Source organism: Quercus lobata, chromosome 1, assembly GCF_001633185.2.
Source record: "Quercus lobata isolate SW786 chromosome 1, ValleyOak3.0 Primary Assembly, whole genome shotgun sequence".
Lineage (NCBI taxonomy): Eukaryota > Viridiplantae > Streptophyta > Magnoliopsida > Fagales > Fagaceae > Quercus > Quercus lobata.
Window position 1 is genome coordinate 9,155,262 of NC_044904.1, and position 18,367 is coordinate 9,173,628.

Sequence of the window (18,367 nt, forward strand, 5' to 3'; positions counted from 1 at the left end):
AGCTTCATGAGGGAGGTTCATCCAACATGTCATCTCCCAACATCGTTTCTCTACACTTATAAATTCATTCATTGTGGATATTGTGATTAACTCATCGCTATTAAAATTATCCAGTAACCACCTATGGGACCTATGTCCCATATATGTATTGATTTAAAATCCCCTACTCTTCAGACAACTCTTGTACAAAACAATGTCTTATGCCTTTAAAAATACTCTATTGTTTGTATTTATCGCATAATCATTTTGCTTCAACTCTTTTGTAGATTAGATGCAGTAACAACTTACTTCTTAGGTTTTATTGTGAAAATGTTGTATACACATCATTAATTTTTCTTCAACTCTCTAAATAAATGGTTTTAAAACCAAATTGGACCAAAAACCGGTGGTTTAACTAGAAAAGACCAAATACTGGACCCAATTTCAATTCTTCGACCGTTCCAATTTTTAACACCGTATTCTAAATTCCATCCCACCTTGCAATTGAAACCCCTCAAAGAATGAGTTGGTATATATGTTGTTAGGCTGTTTCTCAAGAAAAAAAAAAATATATATATATATATATATATGTTGTTAGGCCCAGCCGAGGCTTGTCCTCAACGTTCAAAATTGGTCCAGCCCATTCTACAAATATTTGATAATTCTTACCCAGGCGTTCAGGCCAAGCCACACCGCCACAGCCAAAACTTTCAAAACACGCTAAATTTTCACATCAGCGGGAAATACGACCTCCCTTTAAAAAAAACCGAATTTCAAATCCCAAATCTTTTAAAAAACCACACGAACTGTGTCAGTCACAGAAGTAGTACGAAAAAAAAAAAAAAAAAACACAACCTAATAAGGCCTTGCCATAAAAACCCCACTGTTTTAAGCAAGATTTTAAAATTCCACTTCCTCTCCTCAGTCCTCACTCATTTTTTATTCTCTTTCAAATTCAAAACCCTAATTACCAATTGCAATTTAATTTCTCTCTCTCTCTTTAAAAGTTTGAGACTATGCGGAAGACAAGAAGCAGAGTTGTTGACAACGAAGAAGCGTTAAGGGCCGTGAAGCGCGAGAAGGCGAGTGGCGGCGGCGGCGAAGACCGAGTTGACGCGGCGGGTGACGATGAGTCGACCCGGGAGAGTCGCTTGGATCGGCGGGTTCTCCGGTCTAAGTACCTCGCCGTCATGAATATGATTAAAGGTACGGAGTAAATGATTTTTTCCCTTTTATTTTTTTTATTAAATAAAAAAGAATTTTATTTGATTTATGTAATTTGGTTGTTGCAGATGAAAGAGACGATTTAACGAAGGCAGAATCGGAAAAGTTCAGCGTTATCATTGGTGAAGTGGAGAGATTGCATGAATTGGGTATTTTTTTTTCATCTTAAATTTTGTTTGGTTGCTGAGAAAATTGAAAAAGTAAGGAAAATGAGTTTTCATAATTTAAAAAAAAAAAATTTGAGTAACCTTCTGATAAATGCAGTGGAAAGAATTATGTAATCAATATTTTTATAGCTCCGTATAAAATTAGATAAAAATTCGTCTATGGGCATTTCAGTAACAAATAAATAGGAATTAAAAGTTGTATTGGGATTGCTTAGGTACAATTTTTTTTGTATTTAGGTTCGTGATGAGTGTTAGAATAATGGTTAAATGATTAAATTCGCAATTTTTTTAATTGCTTGATCTTTTGGGATAAGTGGTAGTTTATCCTAAAGGAGTTTGTATAATTTGAAAAAGCTAGGGTTTGCTACATGTCCTTATTTGAATTTTCCTGATTTGCTTTTATGAAAGTGGGTATCTGAATTTTGTGTTTACCTAAATTGGGTTTCCAGTTCAGAAGCCAAGGGAGCAAGTTGCTGATGCAGAGGCCCTCTTGGACATTGCTAATACCTTGGCGAGCTCCGTGAAATCCCATTCCAATGAGGGTATCACGCCTGCAGAATTCGTTAGCTGTTTGCTTAAACAATATGGGGGACCCAGTAGGGGGGTTGCCACCCAAGGGGATGCTCGGATTATGGTCTGTTGGAAAGATATTGGTCTTGCTGTTGCACCAATTTTCAGTAAGGCTCATGGATGTTGCACCATGTGAGTTTATTTTTTACCTTTTATCTTAATGTGCTTGCTGCTCAAAACCGTATGCATTTCTTGTTGTCTTAACGTGTGCTGACTAATGGTTTTGTCACCCATTTTACTTTTGTCAATTTCTTCAGGCTTGGACCTATGAATACCGAGTTGAAGCCTCGAAAGACTGTGGTTCAGAGAAGACGCACAAAGCCAACTGAAAGTGCTCATCCCGAAGAGGTGACATTGCTTTCTGTCCCAGCTTTGCTGTTTATGTAATTGGGACTAACTTTGCTATGTGCTTTGCGTGTAAGGATAGAGGATATGGGTAGTTAGGATTGTAGATAAGAGGTTTTATAAACAGCAGGTTGATCAAATGCTGCTTTGTTAACAAGTATAAAAGTTATATTGATTGTGGCTTTAAGGTTGTTATGCTTGAATTCATGTTGTTAAAAGGTGCTTTCCCTGCTAGATCTGGAAAAAATAAAGGTTTTAAATCCATATATATATTTTTTCCTATTTTAGAAGAAAGGTTAAAACTAGAAGTATGTTGTTGAATGATTTGATTTTAGATTTTATGTTTCTTAGCTTTCTTGTTACTGCAAATTCTTTTGATGGGATTTTCTTAAAGCTTGTTCACACTTCACACAAGCCACTTTTTTGGTCCTATTTTTAAAATGTTCTCTGTTGTGTATCTGTGGTCTGGTCTTTCATGATAATGCCAAGGTTTATGATCCAAGAGCAACTTTGATGTAATTTTTCTTTTCTTTTCTTGAATTATTAAATTGATACTTCTACCTTGCTTTAGCAATGTGAGCATTAACCTGGATCTATCATGTGTGTCACAGCTAGATGGTGCTGGGGAAGAAGAAAAAACAGATACTGACAAGAATATGGCAACAATGTTTGGGATATTAAGGAGGATGAAGCGTGTTAGACTTGAGAGTTTGATATTGAATAGAAAGTCCTTTGCACAGACCGTGGAGAATTTATTTGCTCTGTCATTCCTAGTTAAGGACGGGCGAGCTGAAATAAATGTTGATGAAAATGGCTCTCATCATGTTTGTAAGTGCATTTGGTCAAAAAATATAAACAGAATTTCTGCTTCCACTGACATGTCTTAAGCCTTCTGGCTTCTGTTCTGTTGGCTTATTTGTTACTTGTTCCTTCTCAGCACCAAGGAATGCTCCTGCTGCCAACTCTGTTATGTCAGGCGAGGTTGCTTATGGTCACTTTGTGTTCAGATTCGATTTCAAGGATTGGAAGGTATATTTGTGTGCCTCAAGTGCTTAAGTTATCTCTTCTGCTTTCATGAATGACATTTTTGTGTGTGCCTTGTATTTGAGTCACTCATGAAGCCTGAGTTCACTTATCCTCTTCATGGGCACATGGTATCTGTCTAGTGGCAATAGGTTGCTAAAACTATGTAATGATCAGTTGCATTGAATCTGTATTGTATAATTTTTGTTTGTTTGTTTAACCGAACTTTCAGAATTAGTGTGAAGTTAAGCTACAAGGAACAGTAAATTTACTTTTACCCTGCAATTTGGAACTTAAAAAAAAGTAGTTCTTTTTGCCTGCAAAGCCAGAAGTATGGTTTTTGTGAGGTTCTGTTAGTGCATGTCTCTCTAGATAGCATAAATGGTTTTATGTCAGGTATCTTTTTAATTTGTTTGATTTTTTTACCTTGATAAACAACTTCTGATTGCATTTTTGCAGTTAATGATGGATGTTATGCCAAATGAAGAGGAGCTGATGCCACACAGGAACGGCTCAAACTCATTAGCTGCTACCCAGGCAGAGCCAGCAGTGAATAGTTCCCAAGCAACATTGCCCACAACACCAATTAGGAAACTGTCCAGGAACCGTGGCCTGGTTGTGCAGGAACAATCCATTCAACAAGAATCATCTGATAGTGATAATGATAGTGATCCCACAAGGGCCAATGCAAGTCGTAGGTGTAAACGTAAGCTTAATTGAAGGCATTAGTAGAAATTTGTGGATTTATCCCCAAAAACAATAGCAACATGCAGAGGTTTCCCTCTTTTTGTCCAGTTGCTTGCTGCATATTTATTGTGTCCTACAGTGTATATTATAGGTATGTTCATTAGCTTTTCTTGTTGCGTAGCTAGATTCCAACTATTTCGCTAGGTACCTTCAACATTGCGGTACCTTTTCTCTCTCTTGGTAGTTAGATTCCATGTATTTCGCTAGGTACCTTCAACATTGTGGTACCTTTTTTGTCTCTTTTGGGTTGGTTCAACTATGCCACTGTTTTTGGGGGGATATATTCAGTGTAAGTTAGGCTAAAATTATGTAAATTTACATAGTTTTTATGATAACCGTGTATATATACATGGTTACTGTAGTTTTGTATCTAATATTTTATTAATTTTCTCGTCTCTCTTCCTGTCATCTCTCTCTTCTTTCTCTATCACTCTTTCTTTTTTTTGTCCAAACAATAGAGAACTTTTCTACAAATCCACCCACACTGCCCAACCACCATCACAACCCATTATATTACATGATAATCAAATCACAAAATCAACCCAAAATCAAAGGAAAACCAAATCCAAAATCAATGGAAAATTAAATTAAAAATCAACACAAACCTATCAATGGAAAACCCAAAATCAAACCTTCAATGAAAACTCAAACCCAAATCATCACCGTTGCCAAGTATGCTATTGCCATTGTTGTTGCCTTGAATGTTAGTTTCAAAGAGGAATTGGTGATCTGGTGAGGAATAGAGATGTGGAGGTTGTGGTTCTATGTGAGAGAGAGCTCAAAGGAGAGAGAGAATATGAGGGAAATTCTTAAGAGAAAGAGAGAAGGTGATTTTGTGTGAATGGATGAAATGAGAAAGAGATGAGAGGAAAACTATGTGAGTGATTGTGTTAGGATGAGAGAGAACTAAGAGGAGGTATTTCATATTTGAGAGTTGAGAGGAGATCGGAGAGAGTAAGAGGCAGAGGCATACTAGTGACAAACTTTACTTGTTGAGGTGATTTGATGTGATTGGTGTATAATAATTTTTAGATGGTCTCGTAGTTGATACTATTTTTATTGTACATTTTAAAAGCATTCACATTCGAAAATTGCATCTTATCCTATTTTACCATCTCAAAAAGCTATTTTATCAATTATACAATACCATTTTACAATACACTCAACATTCCAAAACTCTATTTTTTTTCTATTTCATTTAAATATTCTTTTTTATTCCTTTTTTTCCTATTTCTCCCTCAACCTCTAGCACCGGCCACAATAGATAAAACCAAAATAGTTCAACATACAGTCACCCCTAACGCCACCACCAACACAGTTACTCTCATATATCCTAGCACCACCCACCGAACCATCAAACCAAAACCAAAACCACATTAAAAAAAAAAAAAAAAACCCTATCAAAGCATTAGTTCAAACCAAGCCAAAACCCCACCATCAGGGCTACCACCAAACCAAGCCAAAAAAAATCACTACGATCTCTGATCTCCACTGATCCACGTTGATCCCAAATCCAAAATCCAAAACCCAGCTCCGATCCAAACCCACGCCACCACCTGACCCATGATACACTGATCCACCTCTCCAAACCCATCACCTGACCCACAACTCCAAACCCATCACCTGACCCACCTATCCAAACCCATCATCGATGGAACTTCGTTTTGAGATTTTCCAAACAAAATCTTAACCCGAACCCAAAAACCCTTGAGAATCTTGGTTTGAAGAGAATGATAGAGTGAAGAGTTAAATGAGTAGAGCTATCTAGAGTGTTGGGTTTATGAGATGAGTAAATCGGCTTGGTGAAGCTTAGCGATGGTGAGAGAGAGATGAGAGATCGTGTGAATTTGAGAGAGAAGAGAGAGGCTTGGTGAAGCTTAGTAATGGAGAGAGAGATGAGAGACTGCATCTAGGGATGGCAATTTTTGCCCGACCCGCGGGTATCCGGCCCGGCCCGACCCTAATGGGCCGGATTTTACCCGGTCCGATTAGGAATAGGGTCGGGTATGGGTTTTTAAAAAAAAAAACCCGAAGCGGGTCCGGGTTGGGTTCGGGTTTTATAAAAAAATCCGAGACCCGACCCGAAACCCGGCCCGGTTAAAAACCCGGCACCTAAAATTACAAAAATACCCTGTATATATATATTCCTATATTCTAACCCTAATCCCTCATTTCTTCACTCTTCAGCAGCCGACACTCATGCTCCATCAGTCCTCACTCCTCACCTCAGTCCGGCAGTCCCTCTCCCTCAGCTCACGCAGTTAGCCAGTCCGACACTCCCTCACTCCCTCAGTCACGCCTCCCTCGCCTCCTCACCCTCACTCCGAATAGAGAAAGAGACACCCTCCACCGTGACGCCTCATTCCGCCACATCGGCAGCCACCACACCTATAAGTTTTACTTCTTCTTTTTATTTTTGTTTGTTTCTAAATTTTGGATTTGATTGGTTAGAAAAATGTAATCAAAAACGAAAATGAATTCTCAACTTCTGATTCCAGTTTTACTCCTAAGTTTCTTTCTTTGTATGCTTTTCTCTTTTTTTGTTTCTAATTTTTTTTTTTTTTTTTGGGTAGAAATAGAATTGTTTGATTCCTTAAGTTCTGTTTGGTTCTCTCAATAAAAAGTTCTGTTTTTGGTTTGCTAAAAGTTGTTTTTTAAATATCTCTAATGATTTGGTTGGTGATTTTTTGTATGATGGAATTTGCTGAATTTTTATGGGTTATATTTTTGTACTATTTTTTGAATTTGAATCATGCTCTTGGCTAGTTTTTGTTTTACAATTTTGGAATATTTTTTTTCCAGTGTTTCATTAAAATTTGTTTGGAGGTTTTGATTATGTGGTGGTTCATTGAATTTGTTGTGGGTTTGGAGGTTTTCAATTTTTTAGCTGTGGGTTAGTTTTAAGGTTCGAAAATGATTTCGTATGTATTTCCTTTTACTTAAATGAATGGTTCTATATTTTGATAGTTTTGAACAATAAATGGTGTTTAAACATTTCTCTTGCAAATTCCTACAATTTGTCCTCTAGGTAACAAATATTGAGCTGTTGTATTCTGTGAGAGAGAATATTTTAACTTTTTTTTTAAAATTTAATGTTAATCATAAATTAACTCTGTTTGAAATTTATTTTCAATTAACAGGAGAACCGGGAAGACTAATTCGCGAACACTATAGAATAGCTTCTCAAGTGGTCCAGAACCAAGTTAGAAGCTTTGCAATTTCACTATTGATATATGTATTGGACTGATTTGGCATTTGGGCCATGTTATCTAGGCTTGAATTGGAATATGCAGGCTTGAACGTAGGCAAAAATAAATTTGGGCTAATTTTTTTTTTTTTTTGGTTGGCATTGGGCCCAATCCCTAAACGGGGCCCGGCTGGGGCGGGTCCGGGCCCCGGGAAAAAACCCGGTACCCTAAACGGGCCGGGTCCGGGCCACGGGTCTTGCCCCACGGGTCGGGTCCGGGTATGAAAAAACCCGGCCCGAACCCGACCCGTTGCCATTCCTAACTGCATCGTGTGAATGAAAGAGAAAGCTGATATTTAGAATAAAATATTATATTTTGTTTTACAATTGAACTACAGTGCGATTCTATCATTCCTAATATGAATGCTCTACTGATGTCATTTCAAATAACTGTAAACAAAGTTATAAGATTTTGTATCATTAGACTTTTGGACTTAAGAATGGCTCTTTGACAGTATTGTGGATCTATAGATTCTATACTAAATTTGTAGTAATTATTATTGATAATTAAATTCCAAGCTGAAGTGCTTGCTCCTATATATTTATATATGATCCCCAGAACGTTGAACTAGTTATCCAATGAGTACGGATCATACCAATGTATCCAATTGCTCCTATGGCTCTATCCAATTACACACAAATCAATTGTGGTTGGCTTGAATTTTCGTTACCAAATTGATTTAAGTGTAGCAGGACAAAATTGGATTTGACTGTTTTTAATAAGTAGCAAATTTTTAACAGTATTGGTATCATGAATTCATGTGCGAGCATGACTTAAAAATTAATATGCTAATCAATTACTCTCAAATACTTGATGCCATTGAATTAATTTCAAAAAAAAAAAAACTTGATGCCTTGTGTGTGACTTAACAAAACATAACCATAAAAAGGCATTATTTCTTTTTGAAAAAGGAACAGTACAATTGACTTCAAGTTCAAATGACACCTCTTCTCCTACAGAATGGAATGGAGCTTATAGACGTAGGTTCAACACTTTACTTATTAATTAAAAAAGAAAAATTGAAGAGTCTAAGAAACATGAATCTTATTAGTGTTTCAAAGGTCCAAGACTTCCACATGGGGCCTTTGCAACACCTGCCCCCAAGAAAATATCGTAGTCCCTAAGAAAGGCAAAGAAAAATTCTCACAACAAAATGGGGCCACTAGCCAAACCATCCTAGGTTGAAGCCGATCGGGAAAAAAAGGAGCAGAAAACTAGCAGAATTAAAGATAAACTTGAAGTTCGGAGTCTGGCTTACTATAAACCAATTTGTGGTTGTCCTAGTGCTTATCTGTTGGAATGTCAAGATCCTTGAATATTGGACTGTCAACTCCGACACCCATTGCGTTCAGGCCATTGTCAACATATATAACAGCACCGGTGATGGCAGAAGCCAAAGGTGATGCTAGAAAGGCAGCTGTGTTCCCCACTTCATCTGTTTAATCAGCTTATGAACTCAGTAAAATGTGATAAAATAGTGGAAATTGGAATAAAGCAGGTAAAATTGAAGGACAGAAAAATATGGAAAGTCACCTGCGGATAGTTCTTTTTGCAAAGGTGCATTGACTATTGAATAGTCAATCATCATGTCAATAAATCCAATTGCTTTTGCAGCACGGCTCCTTAGTGGACCTGAGGATCAAAGATACTTCAATCAACCAGGAAAACTGAGGCAGTGGTGATACCAGCAACTACTTGACATCTTTATGAAGCCTAAGTATCAATCAAGATCCAAAGAGGTCAAACAGACCCTGGACCCAAGATTTAAAACAATAAAAATCCTGAAAGTGGGAACAGATATACAATGTATAGAACTATTAAGGCCTCAAAAATCAATTTAGTTGGATTATGTTAGCTGAGCTGAGAATTATTAAGTCATTGTTAGTTAAAGCCGGTCATTGTAAAAGCAAGCTTTCATGAAATTCAGGAGCTTAAGATCTGATTAAGATACTCTAGACTTTTTAGGAAACTCCACCATAGAGTACCTAAAATTCTATCCATTCATTTTGAAATTAGTGGGTTGAATTTGGACACATCGTCAATAATTTAAGTAGATTCCAAAATGATGATTGTATTTATTTATTTTTTAGAAATCATATCCACTCATTTTAAACTGGGCAGATAGGAATATAGGAACTCTATAGTAGAATTACCCCTACAAACTAGGATCCTTATCCCTAAAGATCAGGATTTGAAGAAGAAAATGAACCGACCAAACCGCCTCTGGCTAGGGCAATGAGGCTCGTTTAAGATGGAGCAAGATGGGTAAATGGGTTGAGGCAAGGCTAGTGGTTTCAAGAATTACCAACCAATCCGCATATAGAAAGCATATAGATTCTAATAAGTACATCCTAACACACACACACACACAAAAACACTATCACTAGGATTAAAGTATCAAAGATATTTTTGAAAACCCAACAAAACCTTATCTCTAAGAAAAGTAGCATTAAGACACATGTTGAGCATTGGCAACAATAGCTATGATTTAAAACAATTCTTGTGGACCATGACATAGATGCATAAAATCTGAGATAGGAAACACTTTAAATTGAATTTTAAAAAAAGAAAGGGCCAAGTTACCTGCAGATATTGTGTTGACTCTGACTTTGTGTTTTCTACCCGCTTCAAAAGCAAGCACCTGAATGAATCAACATATGAAAATATAGGCCAAAAACATATCAAAATGAGGTTAAAAAAATGTGGTGCTAATAACAAGAAATGGATAGGTAGAAAGAAATGCAAACTTACTCGTGTGTCACTCTCCAGAGCAGCCTTTGCTGAACTCATACCTCCACCATACCTGAGTAAAATATATCAAGAGCTCCATCACCCAATGATAAATGACAACTCTTTAAACTGAACAGCGAAGCAAACAGTGCATGACATACATACCCAGGAATTATCCTTTCAGAAGCAATGTATGTAAGAGAAATTGAAGAACCACCTGTAACAACAACAGCCATATATCTGAGTTCCACATTTGCCTTGATGCAGTAAATCTAGTACAATGAAAAAAGCAAAGAACCAAGGACAAGAAGAAAATAAAGTATTTTGGATAATTGAGCATAGGAGATTGCCTGGATTCATTATTGGAATGAAATGTTTGAGTAAAGAAACATAGGAGTAACTTGATGCAGATATAGCTGCAAGATATCCATTCCTGGATGTCTCCAACAGAGGTTTAGTGACCTATTAAAGAGGTGATTGCTTGTTAACTTTAAGATTAATGACACATAGATATTCCACAATTTAAAAAAAAAGTACCTCTGGCCCATTTGCAAGTGAGTGAACAAGAATGTCGATGCTGCCAAAATCATTCTTCACAGATTCAGCAACTTCCTGCAAGGCAATTTAAAAACGAGTAGAACATTAGAGAGCATGTCATATTTGATAATGTTGGTGGGTCTGCATGTCTTAGCATATAGGTCAATGTTTTAATGAAATCTCAAAACCAGTAAGAAGAAAAATGCCTCTAGCAACTGAAGGTTAATAAAAGCTTTAAATAAATCAAATTACATATTGGCTTAATCTTCTGGTCAATGCATAGCTGTATGATAAGTGACAACAAAGTTTTTATAATTCCTAGGCTTGGCAAGGCAAGCACAAAAACAAAAGGAAAACCCTTCTAACAAATGAACTGATTGCAAACTCAAATAGTGACATGACAGAAAGAGAACAGATTACAGATTACAGCTAACAGTTTAGTCTTCAGATTAGATACAAGTCACATGTAATAGGTACGGAATGCACACTAGTCAACTAAGATGAACAATATAGCAGGCTTTGCCACCTCTTATAAACCTTTACATTTGAGAAGACCATAGTACTACCAAATTATGGGGGCACGAAACCCACCCCTCATATATGTCAGCTTACATATGCAGTTTTACAAAATTTTAAAGCATTGACTATCCCTTCTCTGTTAGTAAGTAACCCAGAAACTTGTGTAGCTTGTTCAAGAATCTAGAGCTTGAAACATGACACCTTAAAGTTACAAAACAAAATTAAAATTAATGTCTAACTTTAGCAGACCAACCCAAAAATTCAATTACTCACATGAATCATGTGTCTTAAGAAGCAAGGTAAAAAAAATTAAGAAAGATAAAAGACAAGCCTAACGTGGTGCTGCTTGTATCTTGGATTTCTGTTTAAAAATGTCATTGGCCCTACATCTAGGTTTGTTTTTGTTCAAGTGCAGACTGTATGAAAAGTGCCATGTCTGATGTGAATTTTGGCATTAATATCTCATTCAAATTCAAGTAGGCTGTCAATAAATGACTTCAAACCTTTTCTCAAACTCCAATTTAGGCTCTAAATGTTCCTCAACAGAAAATTCAAACAGAAATAGCAAAAGTGGAATAATATGATGTAATACCTGAACAGTCCAATTACTGGATCCTGCATAGCGTTTATTTGCTTTTATCTGCAAGAATTAACAACAGCATATGTTAATCAAGAACAGATATGACCCATTTTATACTTTGTAAGACTATAAATCTCTCCATTACATCTTCAGGTACATCCTCAAGGTTGTCAAAGACTGCATCCAAAGGATATACTTTAGTAATCTCCATTAAAGAGCCATCTGGCAACCTGAAACATCAAACTTTTTGTTAGTACCGGCCACTTACAAGTAATACCCAGTTTCCCTAAGTAAAAACTTACACACGTGATTCGTCAAATTTTCCACGTCGCAGGCTGGATTCAAAAATGTTCAAAGCCTACAAGAGTAGCTTCCTGGTTAGCAGTTATCCATTTCATGAGTCTTGGGAATTCTATTATAGGAAATCTCAAATGCATGACCCTAAAGATTAGGATGATTTACTTACAGGCACCCATGTGCCTAAGAGAATCTCAGCCCCTGCAGCAGCGAGGGATTTAGCTATTGCCCAACCATATCCGTTGTCATCAGCAACACCAGCAATAAATGCCCTCTTACCTACACATAGTGCAACTCGTTTTAGTTTTTAGTGGTATTTTTTTTTTTTTTTTAATTTTTTTAAATAGGGATACTTGTTGTAAGTATCAACTTAGCAGATTCGCTAAAGGTAACAATTCCAGGAGAATTATTGCAGAAGTTGAAAGACGATATCACCACAAAATTAGCAATCAAAAGAGGTTTGGTAAAGTGCTGTCTTTAGAGTAATATATTGGCTACAGATACAAGACCAGCTTTCACAAGGAAATACAGCCAAGAAAAAGTGGACATTGAGAAACAAAGATGTTACAGAGGTTGTTCCTTTAAATGTGACAGTTTCCACCAACAATTTTGAACAATCACAGGCCACAAATTGATAGGTCAATGAAAATTATAAGACAAATCATAACTGTTACAAGCTATCCCATAATAAGAAATAGAAGGACAGCAAGAGCACCATAAACACAAGAACTTTGAAACTCTTAGAAGGAATTGCATACGCACAAAAAGAAAAGCAAAAGAAAACTGACCTCTCAAATCAATTGGCAACCCTGAGATAGGCTTGTTTTCAGTAGCTTCAGACATTGCTTTTGTAACAACCTTATCAAATTTAATAGACGATGATGTAAAACTCCGCTGGAAAGGTTGTACGGATGATATATGGCATGCACTTGTAAGCTTATTCCGTGATACTGCCTTGGAATTGCCACCAAGAATTGCAGCACCTGCCTTGAAAAGTCTGCGAGAAGAAGAAATGCAGGGTCTTGCTGTTGCAATTTGCAGGCTGGAAGCGGCCGTTGTTGCCATCTCCAGTAAATGATATCTCACACTAGAGAAAAGAGATCTATTGGAAGCAAGGGCTCTTGTATTAATATATATTAAAAAAAAATAAAAAATGTATAGTAGATCTCGTAAAGAAAATGTCAATGATCTCTAGCTAGAATGGGAGAGGCCGTAGATTCAAGATCCGCCATGCATGTGTGTGTGATTTACCAATTGAAAAAAAAAAGGACAATTCTTTATATTACTATGTACAGAGCCGGCCCTTCCCTTAGGCGAGTTAGGCAATTGCCTAAGGCCCCCAAGTCCCAAAATTTTAGAAAAGAACCAACCGGGTAGTAGAGGATTTAGTTTCAAATGAATTACAAAAATAATCTGGCACATCCTTTTAACCAAAAAAAACAAAAATTTTGGTAAATCCTATTAAACATTGGTTCTAAACAAAATCATTGACCAAAAATCAACCAGATAAACTACAAATCCGATCTAAGAGATTAACCACAAAACAATCACAAATCAAAACAAATAAATCCACTCAAAACCCTAAAATTTTTACCTTTCTCTCTAGTCTCTGCTCTCCGCCTCTCTCTAGTCTCCAGCTGAACCGCCTCAGCCTCTCTCTGATTCTCTGCTCTCCGCCTCTCTCAAGTCTCAACTGCTCACCTCACCCCACCGTATCAGGTTCTGAGGTTCAGGAATCAGGTATAAAATTATAAATATTTGGGCTTTTATTTGTTAAGAACTTAAGATAACTTTGTTTGTTTGGGCCCTCCCTGGCTGGTTTTGTAACTTTGTTCATCATTATGGCTGCCTGGACCCTCCCTGGACTGGGCGTTAAGTTTGGGCCTTCAGGGTTTTTTTTTTTATTATATTTTTTAATTTTTTAATTTTTTTGTTATTTTTTTTATATTATTATTATTTTTTAAAGTCTGCATTTTTTTTTTTTTTTTTAGTTATAGATAGGATTTGTTTGTTTGTTTGTTCATTTTTTTTTATTATTATTTTTTTTTGGTGGGTGGGCCTTATTAATAAGTCTTGTGTCAGTGTTATGGCTGTGCTTAAATTTTTGTTTTGCTTATGCTTATTTTTTTTTTCAATTTATGTAGCTTGAGATTGCTAAAAACTTGTTATTGTTCAGTGAAACTACAACAATACTTTTTATATAAATCAAGTTCTATTTCTCATTTGCTCTACATTTGAAAGTTATTTTTTTATTTTAGTCTTTATAAATATATTGTTTGATTAGAAATGTCTACTAGAAAATATATATTTGGATATGAAAAACTTAAAAAAAGAAGAAAAATTAATTGAGTCTCAAAAAGGATCAATGGATAAATTTGTTATTAATAATAAACAAAATATAACACAAAATTTAGATGAAAATATCACAAATGAACAAAAAATTCACCAAAATAATTTAGAAGAAGATAATGTTCAATTTTGCAACACAACAAATCTTGATAATGAACTTCAAAATAATTTAGAAGAAAATGAAAATAATTATGAAAAATATAATATAAAAATATTAAATAAACATTAATTTAATTAACATATAAGTATAAAAAAATGCCCAATTTTTAATTCTCACCTTAGGACCCAAAATGTCTAAGGCCACCCCTATTTCCCTCTCATCCTCTTTCTGCCTCAACCCACGTCACACCGTGCTCCATGGCTGATCACCAAGCTCTCCTTCTAAACCTCCATGGCCGAAGCTTTTTAAGCTCATCACCTCTAATCATGCATCACTACTGAAACCCAGCTAAAATCAAATCACGACCACCACCACGGCCAAAACCCAGTCAAAATCAAATCGCAACAAAAACCCAGAAGCCCACCAAATCACAAATCAAATCACACCCACCGAAATCAAAACACAAAACCTACAAAACAACCAAAATCACAAAATGAAAACACTGAAAGTGAACCCACCATTAAAAAAACATATATTGGTTTTGTTATTATATTTTAGAAGAAGAATCATCTTGTTGAACTAATTTTATATCCAAATTAATCAAACAAATAAATAAATAAACAAAAATCACACACCATAATCTGGTGAAGTCTCGTGAGTCATAATTTCACCTAAATGGATCGTCTAAGTTGAGAGGAAGAGATTTTTATAGTTTTTGGCTCGGCAGCACAATTTTCGATTTCCTTTCTTGACGTGGCTTTCGCTCGCTATTCTCCTGTCAGCCTAGGCGACGTATAAAGAAAAATAAAAGGAAGAAGAACAAATCACTGCATAAAAAAGAAGAAAAAAAAAATAGTGAGAGAAGAAAGACGAACTGAGATTAGGTGCACTGTCGCAGGTATTTTTTTATACATTTTTTACTCTTTTTTTTAAAAAACTTTTTAACTCTCCTTTAATATATTTTATTTAATGGTTGAGATTGAAAGTTGTTTTTTCAACTTTTAATCTCAGCTATTAATTATAATTGTATCAGGGTATTACACCTGAATCTGAAAAAGACAAAGAGCTCTACAAATACACATACACATACCTATATACATACATAAGCACGCATAAACACATACACATACACATAAACATACATAAATATAAGCACGCATAAATACATACACATACACATACATAAGCACACATACACACACATACATAAACATACACATACAAATACACATAAACATATACACACACATAAATATATATATACATAAACATAAATACACATACACAAAAACACGTATAAACTCAAATAAACGTAAACATACACACACATAAACTTAAATATAAACATAAAGACACATAAAGACTCGATTTAGCACACTAAAGTAACTAACGAAATTGTTTGAGGATTGGTGTTAATTTGCAATTTTTTTCTAGTCTATATGAAGGTTTAATTTTTTTCAGTCTGTATGTGTGTTTATGTCTATGTATGTTTATGTTTATGTGTGTGTGTTTATGTGTATGTATGTTTATATTTGTTTGTTTTTGTTTATGTTTGTTTATGCGTGTTTATGTGTATGTGTGTTTATGTTTGTTTGTTTTTGTGTATGTTTGTTTGTGTTTGTGTTTGTGTTTGTGTTCATGTATGTTTATGTAAATATGTGTTTATGTTTATATTTATGTTTATAAATATAAATATATATAAACATACACACATACATAAACATACACACGTATATACACACTCATACACATACACATACATAAACATACACACATATATAAACATACATAAATATAAATTAACATAAATATAAACACACATACACATAAATATAAATATAAACATACACATACACACATATAAACATACACATACACATACATATACACACTCATACACATACACATACACATATATTTCTAATTCTCGCTTTAGGCCCAAAAATGTCTAGGGCCGCCCCTGACTATGTATATATTTATAACTTAATACTTCTAATAAGATATATTAGTGTACAGTATTCCTCTTCCATTAAATTTCAAAGCGTAAAAAAAAAAAAGTCAGTTCTTGCATGCCCAACTTCTGCCAGGGCTTGCATCAAATAAAAATAAAAATCTAGAAACAGCTCATTTTACTCAACAATCCAAAATTACACAAGAAGATAACAATGGACAGAATTTTCTTTCCAACCAGTTTGGAGGAAAATTACTCCAATTTTCTATCCACGTGTGCTTTTAATCATATGAATTATTTAAATGTCATGCACCTTATATCAATGACTTAAATAGTTCATTTGATTAAGAAACACAAGGACGAACATATGAATCACCATGTAATGGTTTAGTGGTGAAAATAGGCACCCAAAAAAAGGATTTTTTTTCCCAATAGTTTTAAGTATGAAAAAAGATCATTTTAAAGTTTAAGAACAAAAAGTGTAATGTTCTCAATAGTTTAGGAACAAAAAGAAAGAGCTTATTAAAGTGTAGGAACAAAAATCAAAATTGCAAACTTTAGGTACAAAAGCAATAGTTTAGCTTTTTTATTCATTACAATTCTTATTATTTATGGTTAAAAATCAATGATTGCTAATCTAAATTTCATTCTTTTTTTTTTTTTGCTACAGTGAGTTGAGGGGATGTTGCCCCCAAATTTCCTTCTTTTAAATTTCTATTTCCTTCAAATCAGTGAAACTATTGTTCACAAAATCCTGATTTATTACACCATGCTAATGAAAGCAATAACTCATAGTTTGGTACACAGCAGTGAAAAATCTAAAAGAAACCCAAAAATCAAAACCCATCAATCAGCCAAAAAAAAAAAAACCCAAAACACACTTACACTGTAGTGGAAAATCTAAAAATAAATCCATAAGTAATAAAAAATAAAAAATTTAAGCAGAACCCAGAAACACACGAGCAGGGATCAAGTAAAATGTGGGGACTTCAACCTCAAACATCTAACAATTTCAATAACAACATACATACATACATACATACAGAGAGAGAGAGAGAGAGAGAGAGAGAGAGAGAGAGAGAGAGAGAGAGAGAGAGAGATATTGACCTTTGTGTGAGAGAAGGCAGCAATGCGGAGAGCAAAATGGTGAAGAGAACGATGAGAGAGAAGTGAACGATGTTGGTTTGGTTGGGACTGGGAGCTAAAAGACTAAAGAGAGGCGCTTCGGAAATGTCGAAAGCTAAGCAGATCGAAAAATGTTTGCTACTTTACTATAAGGAAAATGCCATCACACGACTTTTGCCACAATTTTTGTACCAATTTACGCAAAATCGGGAGCGGTAGAGTAAAAGTGGGTCCACTGTTTCACCGCTAGTAATTAAAAGTGAGGAGTCCACCACCACTCAGCTGTTCATAACTTGTTACGTGAGTAATTTGTGACAAAAATTATAGTCCTAGTATCACTCTTGAAATAATGTCTTTACTTGCACTTTTTTTTTTGGAAACACATGGCTTTACTTGTACTTAGTTGTTGGACTTTGATTCATGACGTCAAGCACTAGTATGTGTTCAAACTTATGAAAATAATTATATTATAAACAGTGATAATATTTGACATGACTAACAAACGCTACATAAAATCGGGTTCTAATTAGCATAATGGATAAAGTTTTTTATAATTGAATAAGAGATCGAAGGTTCAATCCTCGCATACACCAAAAACTTATTGATGTTTTGCTTTGATGATAAAAAACCCAATTATCAAAAGTAAACACCATAAGTTGAAACTCTATAAAAAAAAAAAAAAAAAAAAAAAAAAACACAACACAAATACATACAAGTTTTGTGAATGGTGTACACACAATTTTCGTAAAAGATAGATCACACGATCACGAAATAGTGTAACAAATAATCAACTTGTATTTGATTTGTATATATGTGTGTGAGTACAATTCTCTGTATGAATCTTTACAATGAAAGAATACAATAAATTCCTCTGAT

The 18,367-nt window shown here is 35.0% G+C and overlaps 2 protein-coding genes across 2 annotated transcripts; one reads left to right on the forward strand and one right to left on the reverse strand.

Annotated features, from left to right (window-relative positions):
- The first annotated feature begins 689 nt into the window (after positions 1–689).
- Positions 690–4,463, forward strand: LOC115977586 (non-structural maintenance of chromosomes element 4 homolog A). The gene is made up of 7 exons (XM_031099518.1): positions 690–1,185; positions 1,272–1,352; positions 1,820–2,072; positions 2,198–2,288; positions 2,897–3,113; positions 3,223–3,314; positions 3,768–4,463. The coding sequence occupies exons 1-7, from the start codon at positions 996–998 to the stop codon at positions 4,026–4,028; spliced, it is 1,185 nt and encodes a 394-aa protein (XP_030955378.1). The 5' UTR covers positions 690–995; the 3' UTR covers positions 4,029–4,463.
- A 3,716-nt stretch (positions 4,464–8,179) lies between these two features.
- On the reverse strand, positions 8,180–13,741 carry LOC115977594 (enoyl-[acyl-carrier-protein] reductase [NADH], chloroplastic-like). Its single transcript, XM_031099532.1, has 13 exons — positions 13,561–13,741; positions 12,755–13,068; positions 12,136–12,245; positions 11,972–12,027; positions 11,815–11,899; positions 11,682–11,729; positions 10,571–10,645; positions 10,384–10,495; positions 10,199–10,250; positions 10,055–10,106; positions 9,887–9,944; positions 8,837–8,935; positions 8,180–8,738 (listed from the first exon to the last, which is right to left on the reverse strand). The coding sequence occupies exons 2-13, from the start codon at positions 13,029–13,031 to the stop codon at positions 8,584–8,586; spliced, it is 1,179 nt and encodes a 392-aa protein (XP_030955392.1). The 5' UTR covers positions 13,032–13,068; positions 13,561–13,741; the 3' UTR covers positions 8,180–8,583.
- Between the last annotated feature and the right edge of the window lie 4,626 nt (positions 13,742–18,367).